This window comes from Parus major, chromosome 7 (genome assembly GCF_001522545.3).
Source record: "Parus major isolate Abel chromosome 7, Parus_major1.1, whole genome shotgun sequence".
NCBI lineage: Eukaryota > Metazoa > Chordata > Aves > Passeriformes > Paridae > Parus > Parus major.
The window spans coordinates 19,338,165-19,353,280 of NC_031776.1; the positions used below are offsets into that span (position 1 = coordinate 19,338,165).

Below are 15,116 nucleotides of genomic sequence, written 5' to 3' on the forward strand. Positions count from 1 at the left end.
TTCGGCTCTTAGCATTCTATGCTACTTTTCCTTCTAGTCTCAAGATCCATTTTCTTGCACAGGGCTATATGCATATATTTTGTATGTACAGCATTTGTGCCATTTTTCAGGAAATTCTAAAATAGTTGATCTAAATTATCACCAAAAATTCATTATATATTTTTTCTCATGCAAAACTACTGTGATAATTTAAGTGGAAAGTTAGGAAAAAAAAAAGTGTCTTCATTGTGTTGTAGGTGTTTTCAAGTTCTAGAAGTAAAGGTATTTATGTTGTTTAACACATTTTCAGTTATTGCAAATAACTCAGTCATTAGCCTCACAATCAAATTTAAGTCTTATGCACAATCATATGGAGAAGTAGTAAGCATTGCTGACTCCAGTGGAGCCATCCAGGAAGGAACCTTGCTGGGCATAGTAGAGTGTTAGGTAAAGATTCTGGGGTGAAATGTCACATGTAACTAAGAGCCATGTCTAGGGAAAAATTTCAAGGCCTGTTAGATTTACACATTTCAGGTGTCTGCATCTAAAACCATATTAAAAAAAATGTCTACGTTATTATTGTATGCCCAGAAAAATCCCTTAGATGTTTTAGAAACTAATGTTGAAAGCACTTGGGAAAAAAGCTTTGCTTTTGACCATGTGTGTCTTATATCAGATTTAGCTCAAGCCTTTCACCTTTTTAGAGCATGGATAAAGGACACATGGTCTGCTTTATTGTCACTTTACTATTCCAAGGTATTGTCTTAGGAATTCTTAAGTCTAGCTCCTCACCCTGAAAACCTCTGAATTTACATTTCGAGATACTAGTGCATAGTAAAAATGTGAGTAGTTTATAATGAAAACTTTGATTGTCCTAATTTGTTAATTCTTTCTATTATTTAATATATTATTCCTTCAAGGCTTCAGCAAGACTGGGAGACCTGATTAAAGCACTGGATAGATTAGAACCACGTAATTCTGAGCTATTCTGTAAAATGGCTTTAGCTTTCAGTAGAACAGTGAGTATTTTATTTTTTTTCCTTAAGCAGCATACATCTCTCTATGTATACTAGTTTTGTTCTCTTTTTTGGTAGGCTTTTTTTTTTCTTTTCTTAAGCAGCATCTATCTATCTGTCTATCTATCCTGGTTTTGTTCTATTTTTTTGTAGGCAGATGTTAAAGGTCTACTGGAAAGTAGAAAATTGTGGACAATTGAAATAGATTAACTCGTGTAGCCTTGTTAACCACATCTTTCAAGTCTTATATTCAGCATGAATTACAATGTTTAAACAGCCTCATTCCAAAAATGGTTTTACTGCTTGATTTTAGGTGAGAAACAGTGAAAATACACTCAAATATTCACCACTGTCTTCTTACTGTAAAGTGACAAAGTTAATCACATAACCTTGAAAGTGAATGTTTCTTTAATCTCTGTATTTATCAAAAATTGCTGTAAGGAAGCACTCAGAGCAACTATTCCTTATTGTAGGGTATTGTATATTTATGTTTGAGTCCATCCCACATTAATGTCCCTGTTTGTATAGAATTACTTCAGGCTAATTTATTCTTACATGAGGTGGTGTTGTCTCTACTGATCTGGCTATATTCAGTGTGCTTGTCTAATTGAATCTGAAAAATGAGAAAAGCTTAAAGATTGTTCTTACCATTAGTGTGGCCGGAATGAGCTCATCCTTCAACATACACAAACCTTATTACAAAGAGCATTTGATCTGGCATCTGACAATGCAGAATTTGCTACTGAACTTGGCTACCAAATGATTTTGCAAGGGAAGGTGAAGGAAGCTCTAAAATGGTACAAGACTGCTATGACACTTGATGAAACAAGTGTTTCTGCACTAACTGGTAAGGTCATACACTTCCTCTTAATTTTTACTAGACACTGTTTTTTGATTAAATTTTCCTATTATTGGTACTACGAAAATCTAGAAGTATTAGAACAGGAGCACTGGGTTGTATTTTTAGATTCATTGGGTGCTTTCTTCCTTGTGGCAACAGTTTCTCCTTACTGAATGTCTTTTGGTCTTCCTTAGTGAATAATTAATCTTCTCTGTTCTAAATTAGAGCTCTCAAAGTAATAGTAGGAACATTTTGCTGTATTTTACTTACTTTATTATTTAATTTCTGTAGTGCCAAAGAACTAGAGAACTCTTAGGTACTACAAAAATAAGAAGATCAGGGGCATGATAGAACAACCTGTCCATGTCCTCATTTTGTCCAAATTAGATTGAAAACCATAATCAAATCAAAACATCATACTTTGGATGTATGCGTCACATCCAAAAAAATCCCACTTTATAGTAAGTCCTATTTGTGTCAAGAAAATGGAGTGTAAATATGTTGTATTTGCCTAATAGATTTTTCCCTGTATTTTTTTTCCTCCTTGACTGTGCCATGGCCTTAAACAGTATTAAAACTTTAGATGGCAGGAGTGGTTTGTGTGTGTGCTTGGGGTTGATTTCCTTCTTGTACTTTTTCTGAATTTAGAAGCCAGACTTTATGGTGCTTCTGCTTAGTCTAGAACCAGCGGAAGATTTACCATTTCAAACTGCTTTATAGCATATTAATGTATCAATCATGTGTCATCTACTGTAGGTTTTAATGAGTATGTAAAATTTTCATTTCCATAAGTCTTGATCCCTTCTTTCTTTTCCTGTCACTGCTTTATGGAGAGGTTGAGGAGGAGAAAAGTTACTTCTGGAAAAGAAAGCATGCACTTAACCAGGAAGATGAATTGGCAATAAAGTCTTTCCATGTGTTACAGGAATTATCCGTTGTCAGCTAATACAAGGGCAGTTAGAAGATGCGGAGCAGCAGTTGGAGTTTCTTAATGAAATTCAGCAGTCCATTGGGAAATCTGGGGTAGGAGGCATCTTTCTTTACTGAGATACTTTGATTACAGTTTGAACTGTGGCCTTCTAACTATTACACATTTGATATTTCAGTCACTTGAGTAGAGCACTCTTAATGGAGTACTGTTAAGTTTTAGATTTTCTTTCTATTTAAGTTAAAACCAGGCTATTTGCTTGCAGAGCGAAAACATTACTTTCTAGCTGTGTTTTTACTCTGCAGATAAGTTTGGAATGTGAGGGAAGGACAAATATTAATTATTTCCAGGGTTTTGTGGTCATACAAATGTAAAGGTTCTTGCACAAATTCAAGGAATGAATTGGTAGAATAATCATCAAATGTCTCTTACAACATACTAAGTTCCTTAGAGTATCCCTAAATATAAAGACGAAGTGTCTAACATTAATAACTATGTAGTATTGTATGAGTAACAGATGAATGTATCTGGAATATGCAGAAAGTGTGGAGTTTTGTGCTTGTTTTTTCTTTTCTGTAGGAATTATCTTTCCTGCATGCAGTCCTAGCTATGAAAAAACATAAGAGACAGGAAGAAGTTTTTGCTTTATTGAACGATGTTCTGGATATTCACTTCTCATCTTTGCATGGATTTCCTCTTGGTGTGGAGTATTTTGAAAAACTAAACCCGGATTTCTTGCTAGAAATTATTAGAGAATATCTTATTTTTTGTCCAGCACAGGTAAGCACCTTTAGATCACATCTGTCTGAGAATGGGAATTTTTCCTTTTAAGAACAGTTAATCGTGAAGCAAAAAAATAGGAAATTTTCCCTTTTAAAATGTGAACTTATTTGAGGTAAGAGTATGTTTTGGGATATTACACGACTGCTTAGTCAAAGTAATGATAAAAATACATATTTTGTGATGTGAGCAAAGTTTCAGTAATGATTGACGCCTGAAGAAACTTGGAATATTTATTCAATGCACCCTGTGTGTGTAATTGCACTGTCTTAGTGTCTCTGAGGAAATTGTAGCCATGCAGTGAATACAGCTATCTCATTATGAAACTAGGATGTTCACATTGACCACCCTATTCAGGAAATACTTTTGTTGGCTTAGGATATCTTTTCAATATACATAAATTCTTTCTTTTGTGTGTTGGTAAAAATCAGTGTAATTCTGGCTTTTTATATTATTGTTCATTCCAGTGAAAAATTGCACTCACTTAGGTGGCTTAATTTTCTGTGGCTGAATTTGTGTTCTAGTTTTGGCGACAAAGGCATGTAGAACTTAATAAATTGAATGGGGACCTGACATCTTTAAAGCAGAAGAAACACATTTAAAGTTTCTTTAAATAGTGTTTTCCTTAAATAGATTATTCTTCTGAACTAGCTGGGAGCTGACTTCTGTTATCCTGACATTATTTCTAGCCTAATTATAGAACCTTTCCATAAATATTTTTATATAGAATTTTAAAATCTTAATGGGAAAACAAGTAGCTTTCCATTGTTATGAACTACCTTACTATCTTTTAAAAAGTGACAATGTTTGAAAGTCTAAAACACCAGTAGCAGTGACATTTTCATGTCACAGATGGTGATGATAGCAAGTGAGGTTGTGCTCTTATCTGAAGCCTTCCCTGGGATATGTTCCAGAAATATTGAACAGCAATGGTGGTTTTTAATTTGGAATTAAAATTGCTTTTCTGAATTGTTGTCCATAGAAAGATTTTTAGAAGAAGGGATTGGCCTTTGCTGAAGTTTCCTTTATCCCTTTACTGCAAAAAGGACCACATGATGTTTGAAAGTGAGGAGTTAGTTATGTAGGTGATGGAGGCTTCCATTTTGGTTTTGGGTCCTGTAGAAAAACTATTTGTGAACAGAATGATGTTTAGGTTGCCTTTTCCTTTTTTAATGTATAAACCAGTTAGCAGCTAGCTAAATTAATAGAGGGAAATCAATAATGTTTCTGATGAAGAGCAACTAAAATGTGGTATATTGTACTAGCAGTTTGCATGAAGTAGCTATTTTTCAGCTTCTGTTTTCAGTTTGTTGCTAGAAGTATAGGTATCTTCTGTGATGTGGGATGAGGATAGGCATGACAGGACCAGAACCATTTCCCCCCAACCTTCTCATTATTCATTCCAAGTTCAGCTCTCTTGAAATTTAATTCATGGCACTGCTGTGTTGGATGTGTTGGCCTGGTAATTCGGAATGTGTAATCAAATGCTTATGGCCTGACTCTTCTGCGTATGTCAGGTCTAAAGTGTTTTACCAGCCTTGAGGTCTGAGACTGTCTTGTGTTCCTGCTGATATCAAGAAGTTTCCCCCTTAAATTTCAAACTTTTTTTTATATTTCTTGACAAAAGTTGCTTTGACTGAAGGAAATAACAAAGCTTTGCTAATGCTCATTTGAGTTTAAATTGAAGCTCAAAATTAAAATTAAATCTAAATAAAAAAATCTGTTGGCTCAAATGCTGTTTTTTGCTAGTTTGTTTGGGTTCTTTTTGTATTACTTACTTGGGTTTTTTTGCTTCTAGCCTGCAAGTACTGGGCAGTCTCCTTCACCACTTCTCAAGCACTGTGCTTCAGTTCTTGAAACTGTTGTAAAAACTGTGCCTGGTCTTCAACAAGCTATTTTTTTAATTGCAAAAGTGAAGTACTTGTCAGGTAATAGTTATATGAAGAGATAGTTAACTGACTTCTTAGTTTATTGAATATAAAAAATTAATTTCACACTTAATAATGAATATTTTTCTTTCACTGCAGAGCACTGTTACAGCTAAGTGAAGAACATTTGCTATTCACTTTTTTGTCCCTGATATGAGAGTATCTTAATTGTGCAGACATACAAACACAGTATTTTTTATCTATTGTTTCCCAAAAAGTTAATTTATTGAGTGATTTACATATGGAGCAACAGGGAAACACCATACCTTTGACCTGCTTTTGATTTCATGTCATAACCTTATAATTCTTTATATGAGTTAATTCACTAGATGCTGACATTTATTTAAAAAAAAATTGCAAATACAAGTACTATATATAACCTCTGTATTTCATATCAACTGCTTTTTCTCTTTCCCTTCTTTTTCCCATTTCTTAGGGGATATTGAAGCAGCCCATAGTAATCTACATTACTGTCTGGAAAGGAACCCTTCTTATGCAGATGCACACTTACTCATGGCCCAAGTGTACTTGGCTCAAAACAATATCAAATTATGTTCTCAGTCCTTGGAACTTTGTCTAAGCTATAATTTTGAGGTGAGTTGAACAAAAGAATGAAGTAATTATAATGAGTCAGTCATCTGGAGTTTTATGTTTTTGTCTAAAATAATTTTCAACTGAACGTTTTATAACTCTTACTCTACAAATTTAATATTTGAATGTTTATATGAATGTGGTATCTGAATATTTATCAAAGAAATGACCATGAAGACAAAACTAATGCCTCACAAGTTATACTTCATGGGTCTTATACATTGCAGTATGGGATTTGTGATGTGTTGACATCAGTGGAATTTTCTGTAGGATTAGCAGAGAGCTGGGAACATAGTACACATACCCCCACTCTTTAGGCCGTAGTTCTGCCCAAGTGTCTTGAGGCCTCTTAGCTGAAAACTGCCATTTCTTTGCAAGCATGTCCCATCTTGCTTTCTTCCTCCAAGTGACACAAGAAAACTAAATATTAATATCTACTTCGGTACCTAATTGAGGTCCCTGCCATTTCACAGAGCTGTATTTCCCTTATAGACTTTTTGTTTCATGTGAAGTATGTTTTAGGAAGGTGAAGAATGGCATGCAGGACTTGTGGCAAATAATGGTTTTATACTTCCTTTAATTAATAGACTTGTGAAGTGTGCATGCAGCAATACACTCAGAATATCTTAAAATTCAATCTAGTTTGAAATAAGGCAGTAATTAATGTTGTTCTATCCCAAAGTCTTGTCCTATGTAATAGTTTTTCTTTGTAATTAAAAACTTACTAAATTACTAGTTTGCATACTCTGACAATTCTTGTATTTTCATAAGTAAATTCCTGAAGTTGAATTTGTGTATATTTGGAGGAGAAAAAAAAGCCAAAGTCAGTATTAAAAAAAAATCTTTCAAGGGGTTTGAATACTTTACATCATGTAAAATTTGGAAACTCTTTATATTGTATTTTTTTTAGGTGAGAGAACATCCTGTATATCACTTAATTAAGGCCCAAATCCAAAAGAAGATGGGAGAAATATCAGAAGCTATTAAAACCTTACAGATGGCAAGGAATTTGCCTGGAATGAGAAAATGTACAACGTCCTCAAAAACGAAAGGAAAAAGTATTGAAATTGACGCAAGTGATCGTGTGTCTGTGTTCCTAGAGTTGGTAGAAGCTCATCGTTTGAATGGAGAACCGGTATGTTGGCAAACCTGCTAAAATACAAAACAAACCTGAAAACAATTCCCTCTTCCCATTCCCATTTCTATTAGTTCAGAATAGGAAACCATCATTTCTTTTACCAAGAGGTTTTGCTTAGTAAAATTTCAAGTGTGTGAGTATATGATTTGAGAGCAAAAAAATGCTTGCATGTGTTCAATTTTGAGACTGTAAAGACCATTTCACGCTGTTGATGTTCATTTGCTGGGATGTAGATCCCGGTGTTTGTTGTCTATGTTGTCTGTGCTATTAGCAGTAGTTTTGGATCATGTCCTTATCTTTCTGTAGCAGCATCCCTACTATCAGCTGTTTCTGGACAAGCAGTAAGACACTATATATGTATAAAAAAAGAAGCCGTACGGTACTGTGGTTTGGAGGCCAGCCTGCTGAAACCAGGACCTGTTGGAGCATACAACTTTCTAGTTGAAGTTTGAGCATTTACTTATATATATGCAAGACAAATGTAATTTTCTGCACTATAGCTTCTTATAGTAGTCCATATCACAGGAGTTTCATTTAAGAAATCAAAAACACTATAGCAAAACAAATGGATGCTCTGGTTTGTGGATTTTTGGGGGTTTTTTTGGTTGGTTTGCTTAATGCCCATAAATGGTTATGATGTCTATATTTTGGTTGTTCATTGACGGGATCTAAATTAATTCAGTTATTTTATTACTTGCAGCATGAAGCTGCTATAGTCATCCAGGACGCCATTAATGAATTTTCTGGAACACCCGAGGAGTTAAGAATTGTGATTGCAAATGCAGATCTGGCAATTGCTCAAGGAGATGTGAAACATGCCTTGACTATGCTCCGCAATATTACACCTGAACAGCCTTACTTTGTACAAGCTAAAGAAAAAATGGCAGATATTTATCTTCAGTATATGAAAGATAAGAAGCTATATGCCGCCTGCTATAGGTAAAAATTTGTGGTGTGCATAAATAGTTTCCTAGATGTTTACTGATTGCATGATGAACTCATTTATCCTTTCTACTGCAATAAATGAAAGATATTTAGAGATGAATTCGAGTAAATGGAGTAACTTTTAAAACTATATTTGGAAGTCTTATTTTGAAAAGATATTTCAGGGGTTTCTTCAGTTTATTTTCAGAAATAAAAACTAAAATCTGCAGAGGATAAAATTGTTGTGCCCTTCCCCTGTTTATATACCAGTATTGACATGTTAAACACTGAGCCAGGTTTTGTCTTTTGTTTCCAGTGACCTAGTAGAAAAACTACCAAGTGCTCATACTTTTCTTCTTCTTGGTGATGCATACATGAATATTCAAGAGGTGAGTGCTTGCTGGAGATGAATGGAATATTTGAGTAGTTTGTTGACTTTGTATAGTTGAAACATTGTGACATACTGACTTTACTGAATGATGTTTGTCAAACAGAAACTGCTTTAGGATGTCAAACAAATATTGACTATGATTGTTTAAATTAAAAACTGTTGAAAATACATTTCTTCTAAAAGCTTACTTGGTGAAAGTCAAGGAGGGAGTGTTTTCAGAGGAAACTAGAAAACACTGCCTCATAAGACTAACAGATATCTAGAGTGAGAGCTAAATTGAAATTACAAAGAAGCTGGAGATGTTTAGAATAGTGTTCTGAAACGTAGAATAATTCTAGGTAACTTAGTTCTCATGCTGGTAACTTTACTAAATTTTTTGAATTGTATAATTCCTATACATTCTTCGCTTTCTTGATGAACTGGAAATACTATTTAGTATTTACAGAAGACAGTGTAGTCAAGTGGACATAGGAATTTGAAAGCTACATGTTTAAATTCATATGTTAAAAGAATAGATTGAGTTAGGACATGCAACTGGTAGATGAGATTACTAGTTTGGAGATCTGTAGATGATTAATGTTTGTTTTCATATTAATGTTTGTGCATAGTTTTCTCCTTAATTAAGAATTAGCACACAAAGTGGGATTTTTTTGATCTCTATAATGTGGCTAGAAGAGAAAAACAGATCCAGCATTAATACATCTGCCTCTTTGTTAACTAGTGAAGATAATAGTAGAGAAATTGCAGTGAAAAAAGATTGTAATTTATTCAAACTCATTTGTTTGCCAGGTCTCTCCGTATTTTCTTTTAGCGTGAAAATGTTAATTTATGTGGGCTTTGCACTTCCTGCAGTTCTACAGTAACCATTCTTTCCTCAGAAGTATTGTGGCTTATGAATCAGTAGTGCTTGGCAGTCATTCCTGGAGTTGTTACCAGATTTTGTTTTCTTCATACATATTTAATCTGAATCTTTGACTTATATGTGTTTATATTTTTCTGCTGAAGCCTGATGAAGCCATAGAAGTCTATGAGCAGGCCTTGAAGAAAAATCCAAAAGATCCATCTGTAGCAAGTAAAATTGGAAAAGCCCTAATCAAAACACATAACTACTCAAAGGTATTCTATAATTACTGTATTAGGTTAGTTGAGTACTGTGTCAACATGTGGACTTCGCTTACGTAAAAGTATTATATTTCAGTGCTAAAATAGATATTTTATCCTGAAAGTAAGTTTGTAGATTCCCTTCAGACCATCTGGCCAAAGGTACAGTTAGTAGATCCACACATTGGTGGGTTCTAATCTGTTGAATTGTTGTTCTGGTGACTTGCAGTGGGTTTGGGCCTGCATTCAAACCGATGTTTAATTACTTCTCCATTGGAAAAAAGTAAAGAAAATTGTAAGCAGCATGTCATTAAACACCTAAGTAACAAGGTTCTTGTCTTTAAGATTTGTCTTTAAATTATACACAACTTTTTGCTCCTTTCTTCAAGGCAATTGGTTACTATGAGGCTGCAGTGAGAGATGGTCAACAGAACTTCCTTTGCTATGATTTGGCTGAGCTTTTAATGAAATTGAAGCGGTATGAACAGGCAGAAAAAGTACTTCAGCAAGCTTTAGATCATGAGCCTGGTAAGACTGTTATTAATTCACAGGAAAACATACACTTTCTGCTATTATTTGTGTTTTTTGCATGACTCTAAGGAGAAAATGAGTTCATGGGCACTTTTTTTGCAGTGGTGTAATTACATTTTTTAACCTTTGTGGCTCTCTGAATAGAGAAGCAGTATTATTAGTAGTCCATTCTGTTAGGTTTTCTAATGTCACTGTATCACTTTCATGCTTCGCAGTGGTGTGCTGGTTTTCTATCTTGTTTACTTCTCACTGAAAAAGGCCTCTGATTTAACACTGTATTCCTGTCCTAGTTAAGCCTTTAAACTAAAGGCTAATTTAATAGTCATGCTCAAGACAGCTTGATTTTTCTAGCGTAGAAAAATAATTATCAGTAAATACAGTTTGCCCCATGTACTTTAAAATCTTACCTTATGGCTTAAAATGAAGCAAAAAACCTTTTTTTTTAATGTTTTTTCAATGTTTTGATACACACACATTCTCTAAGAGAAAAATGTTAATTTTGGGTGATTGGGAAAATTACTGAACAACTTAATATTTTTTTTATGGAACTGCTAGAATATCCTTTGTGGAAAAAAAATTATAGGAAACATACTGAAGGGAATGATCTTACACGGTCTAAGTTACACAGTCTAATCTCTGATTTAGAACAGCATGTCACAATTACAGCACCTTGAAGACCAATTTTCTGATAGAATATAGCTCTAGGTACTCCTTAATTTTAATAAAGATAAAATAAAATTTTTGGTGGCATCTATATTTTAATGTGGAACTGTGCTCAAGATACTGCTTTGTCAGAGTAAAATAAATTTTAGCCAGGGAAAGCTTGAGTTCTTCAAATACTAATTTATGCATATTTATTTTAACCATTATTCAAAAGCAGCCTGCTGCTTTTAAGTAGATACTGAAATATTTAGTTAAAGTAACTCTGTATTCATGTCTGTTCTAGACTCTAGCAAAAGAAGCATAGTTTGAGGTCTGGCTAGAAATTTCATTGAACAGTCTCATGCTTTTTGCATGTAGAGTAACACATTATATGAGTTTGGACATTTTTCATTGACTTTGAGGAGGATTTAGATAAGAAATGTCAGGAGTGGCTTTATTTCCTGTCTGCTTGCATCTCAAAGTATTTTGTCTTAGGTCTCTGAAAATGTAAATAGACCAGACAGTCAATTTTTTTTTAATTCTGTTTGTATCTTTCAATATCTTTGGCCTTAAATCTCACTTCGTTTGTAGTCTTTAGTGTTTACTCTGCTTACTACCAACATATTCTGCTGACCAGCAATGCACCAGTCAGATCACAATTCTAAATAAGTAAGATGGAGCTGTGAATTTTTCATGTAAACTCTTGCCTGGAGGATGTGATGTGTGATGAGTTGCTTCTTCCTTTGACTTTACTGGGATCAGTTCCTTCAAGAATAATGTTAGTTTAATGTCAATCTTACAGTTAACGAGTTGTCTTCTCTGATGGAAGATGTACGTTACCAGGTACTTCTGGCAAAAATTTACAGCAAAATGGAGAAGATTGACAGAGCTATTGTTTCATTACAACAGGTAAAGAGGCAAACCAAAAATACCTGTGAAAACTCATTTACCCCTGGTTTCACTTTCATCCCATATTCTAACCATAATATTGGTGTGAATATGGAAAATGAATGTACGCTGGGGATAAAGCACCAGTGACTGCTGTGAAATGTAAAGTACATAAAGTGTTACACAGTCTTTGCTTTTTGCAAGGAGCATTGTCTGAATTTTAGATCAGAATGCAGGCTTTTACTGCAACTCTGCAGTCTTACTTTGCCTTCACTTGTATGTGGAGCACAGTCTTAGCATATCAGGTGAAGATGAAATTGGCCACAAGGGCAGCTAGATTACATATCTTTACCATTCACAGAGCAAAATAGAGCAGCTTTCAATGGCTACTTGTTGTTTTGTTGTACTGCTAAACAGCAGTATTAGTATTAAATAGCAGTAAGATCTATCCATTCTGCAGTTAATTGTTATCTCTCAGACTGAGGCTTGAAAGAATAACGTTGGAAGCTAGAGGTTTAATCCCTTAGAAAATGCTTTTTGAACAAAAAGGTTTAGCAAGTGGTCAGTACTTTCTGTTCTGTTCTATGTCCACTCTGTGAAAGTGAAGGCAGTAGAAATGATAAGCCTTGATAACATCTTCTGACCAGCAAGAAGAGTCTCCAGATTGGTTAGAAATATAATTGTATGTAAGGGTTTAAATACCAATATTGGTAACATTTATCTTTCTCAAATTCTTACTTTTTTTCTTTCCTTCTAGTTTCCTTATAGTCAACTTTATCAAAGTTGACCTTTTTTTCCCCCAATTTTCCTTTAGTAAAATTCCCCCTAAGCAGTCTCCTTCTCTTACAGTTTTCTTTACTTCTTTAGTTCTTCCAGGTTTCTCACTATATCACATTTCAAAAAAACTTTCTGTCCTTTTGGGGTTTTTTTGTTGGTTTTACTACCATGTCCCTCAGAACTGTCCTTCCTTGTACCCATTCTCTTTTAAATATTTTCCTGTTCCTTTTCTTTTTGATGCCACATTCATTTACTCCAAAATACCTGCATTTTGATTTCAACAGGATTAACTTAAATGTCTTATACAGATTTCTTACATTGGTTTTCAGAGAGATGTTATTTTATGTTTTCATTGTTATTCTCTGCTAGGCAAAATGGTAGGGATGTAAGAAGCAGAATTGTATTAGTTCTTCCTTCTCTTTAAGAAAACAAAATACACTATTTTGTAGTTGATAAATTAAATTAATTCCTTTGACAGTTTTTGACTGCTCACTGCTCTCCCCACGCCAGGCTCGGGAATTACAAGGCAGAGTGCTTAAGCGGGCTCAAGTAGAACAGCTGGATGCAGTTCCTGCACAGAAACAGTTAGCGGCTGAGATTTGTGCTGAGATTGCAAAACATTCAACAGCCCAGCGAAACTATGAAAAAGCAATTAAATTTTACAAAGAAGCCCTTGTTCACTGTGAAACCAATAACAAGGTCAGTTCTCCTTCTGACTATTTTGCATTGTTTTTCCATTCAGTTTTTAGATGTAGCAAAATATTTTTCCACTTATCCACAGAAGAGAATAATTTGCAATTATTTCTACTTCATGATATACATAGAACCTTGAACCTTCTCCCCTTCATTGCTTATCATGATAGAATAGTTGCATGCACTTCTAACTTCTGTTTCTTACAAGAACTCCAAACTCAAGTGGTGTCTGCATGCATTCACAGTGAGCTTGTACTTGAGGTACCAGTAATGATGGAGATTGTTCCAATCTTGCTTGGTGCTCGTCCTCTGAAATGAACTCCTAGTGATTTTGGTCAGTGCAGACAATTTATGTGTTTTCTGTGTCTACTTCAGCAATTTTAGGCTTTTATCTGGACTGGGTAGGATTCTGATTTTAGTCACAAAATGTTGCTGTTCTTGATCAGGATTATTGTACTGCTTCTCTCTTCTCTGCACAGTCTTTTACACAAGTTGATGAATATAGGTAAATTCAGATTTATTTTTATCCTCCTCTTCCTTTTTATCATTTCAAAACCCTGGGTTTTAGAGATAGAGAGAAGCAAAAGTCTAAGAAATTAATAATTATAATGAGCAGAATAATTAATTGTCAACTTTAGTGAGATTTGTTTCTAGATTAAAAATAAATAAATACAGTTTTTGTTCATTTGCCATGATTTTCTATCATAATTATGTCACATACCTAGGTGTATGTGAAGACTTCTTATTTTGATGCTTCTTACTGAACAGCTGTCACATGCATGAGCTGCTAAATACATCACTTAGTTTAATATTTAATAGTTAATATTTGAACTTGTGGTTCCAAGAATCTAGGTCCTTCCTAAAGCTACAACTTCAGTGTATTTGAGACAGGCTTGTCTCAAGACATCTTCTAAGAATGATACGGAGAAGAAAAATAAAATGGTAAAGGAATGAAAACATCCTTATAAGGGTGATTTCCCCATTCTACCATTAAGAACAAGGAGACTGCCTGTCATGGTACAGCTGTGGCTTTTTCACCAGTATCAAAACCTTACTTGGTCTTTCATAGCAGTACAGAAATACCAGCATGGCATATCCCTTCAGTTCTTGTTAAAATCATACTTCTGAGAGGTTCCCGTTACAAGATACAGACATTTGTATTAAATATCTGTTAGATATTACTGAAGATTTTTGCTTTAATCCTACTTTGCTAGCAACACAGAATACAGTGACATTTTAGAAAATCTATCTGAATTTCTGATTAATAACTTGCTGCCTACTTGTTGAGTAATGAAAGCAAAATATTTTGTTACCCACAACTAGTATAAAGGAGTTATCTCAATCTATTTTTATAGTTTCAGTAGAGTTGAACTTGCTTTCTTCTCTTCATTTTTAAAAGCACTGCTAGTACAAGAATAGAATTTAATTTTGTTAGATTACATAATATTATTTTGAGCTGTTAAAAATCCATCTGTTTCTTGGCACCTTCAGAGCTTACTTTCCTTAAAATTATATATGGAAATAAGGGAAATTCCTTTGAACCTATCTGTACCTTGTTTCAGCAGAACAAAATCTGTATTTTAGCCAAAGTAACCCAAAATACATTGAAATACTGCCTTTATTTGTGCAAATGTAAAGAGATTGCAGTCTGTGTCATAGGGGAGTTGTGTTATTTTACATGGTTAAATCTGGTCAGTAGTACCCTCCCTTTGTTTCCTTGATCAGGTAAGAGGCAATGCAATTTCCAGATGGAGACTTGAAGGGGATCATGGATTGCATCATGCACATAATTTCATAGTATCATTGTTTGTGTTGGAGTTGACAATGTAGAGACCACTTCCACTCATTAGAATCCAGTGTAGAACTCAAATTTAGCTAGCTTTTTCACTTCCTGCAGGAAGTATTCCTTGACCCCAGGACTTCCTTTTGACATTCCAAGAGTTGTGCACATAAGAGCAGCAGCTTAAA

The 15,116-nt window shown here is 34.4% G+C and overlaps 1 protein-coding gene across 3 annotated transcripts in view; it reads left to right on the plus strand.

Annotated features, from left to right (window-relative positions):
- TTC21B (tetratricopeptide repeat domain 21B) overlaps nt 1-15,116 on the plus strand; it is a 37,431-nt gene that overhangs the window by 7,416 nt on the left and 14,899 nt on the right. For all 3 annotated transcript variants that reach the window (XM_015635191.2, XM_015635192.3, XM_015635193.3), the window contains 13 exons: nt 900-998; nt 1,650-1,842; nt 2,762-2,859; nt 3,344-3,544; nt 5,343-5,472; nt 5,909-6,066; nt 6,974-7,198; nt 7,902-8,140; nt 8,442-8,514; nt 9,522-9,632; nt 10,007-10,145; nt 11,593-11,699; nt 12,966-13,154. In XM_015635191.2, the coding sequence (XP_015490677.1) occupies nt 900-998; nt 1,650-1,842; nt 2,762-2,859; nt 3,344-3,544; nt 5,343-5,472; nt 5,909-6,066; nt 6,974-7,198; nt 7,902-8,140; nt 8,442-8,514; nt 9,522-9,632; nt 10,007-10,145; nt 11,593-11,699; nt 12,966-13,154 (1,962 nt within the window). The remainder of the gene's footprint in view (nt 1-899; nt 999-1,649; nt 1,843-2,761; nt 2,860-3,343; nt 3,545-5,342; nt 5,473-5,908; nt 6,067-6,973; nt 7,199-7,901; nt 8,141-8,441; nt 8,515-9,521; nt 9,633-10,006; nt 10,146-11,592; nt 11,700-12,965; nt 13,155-15,116) is intronic.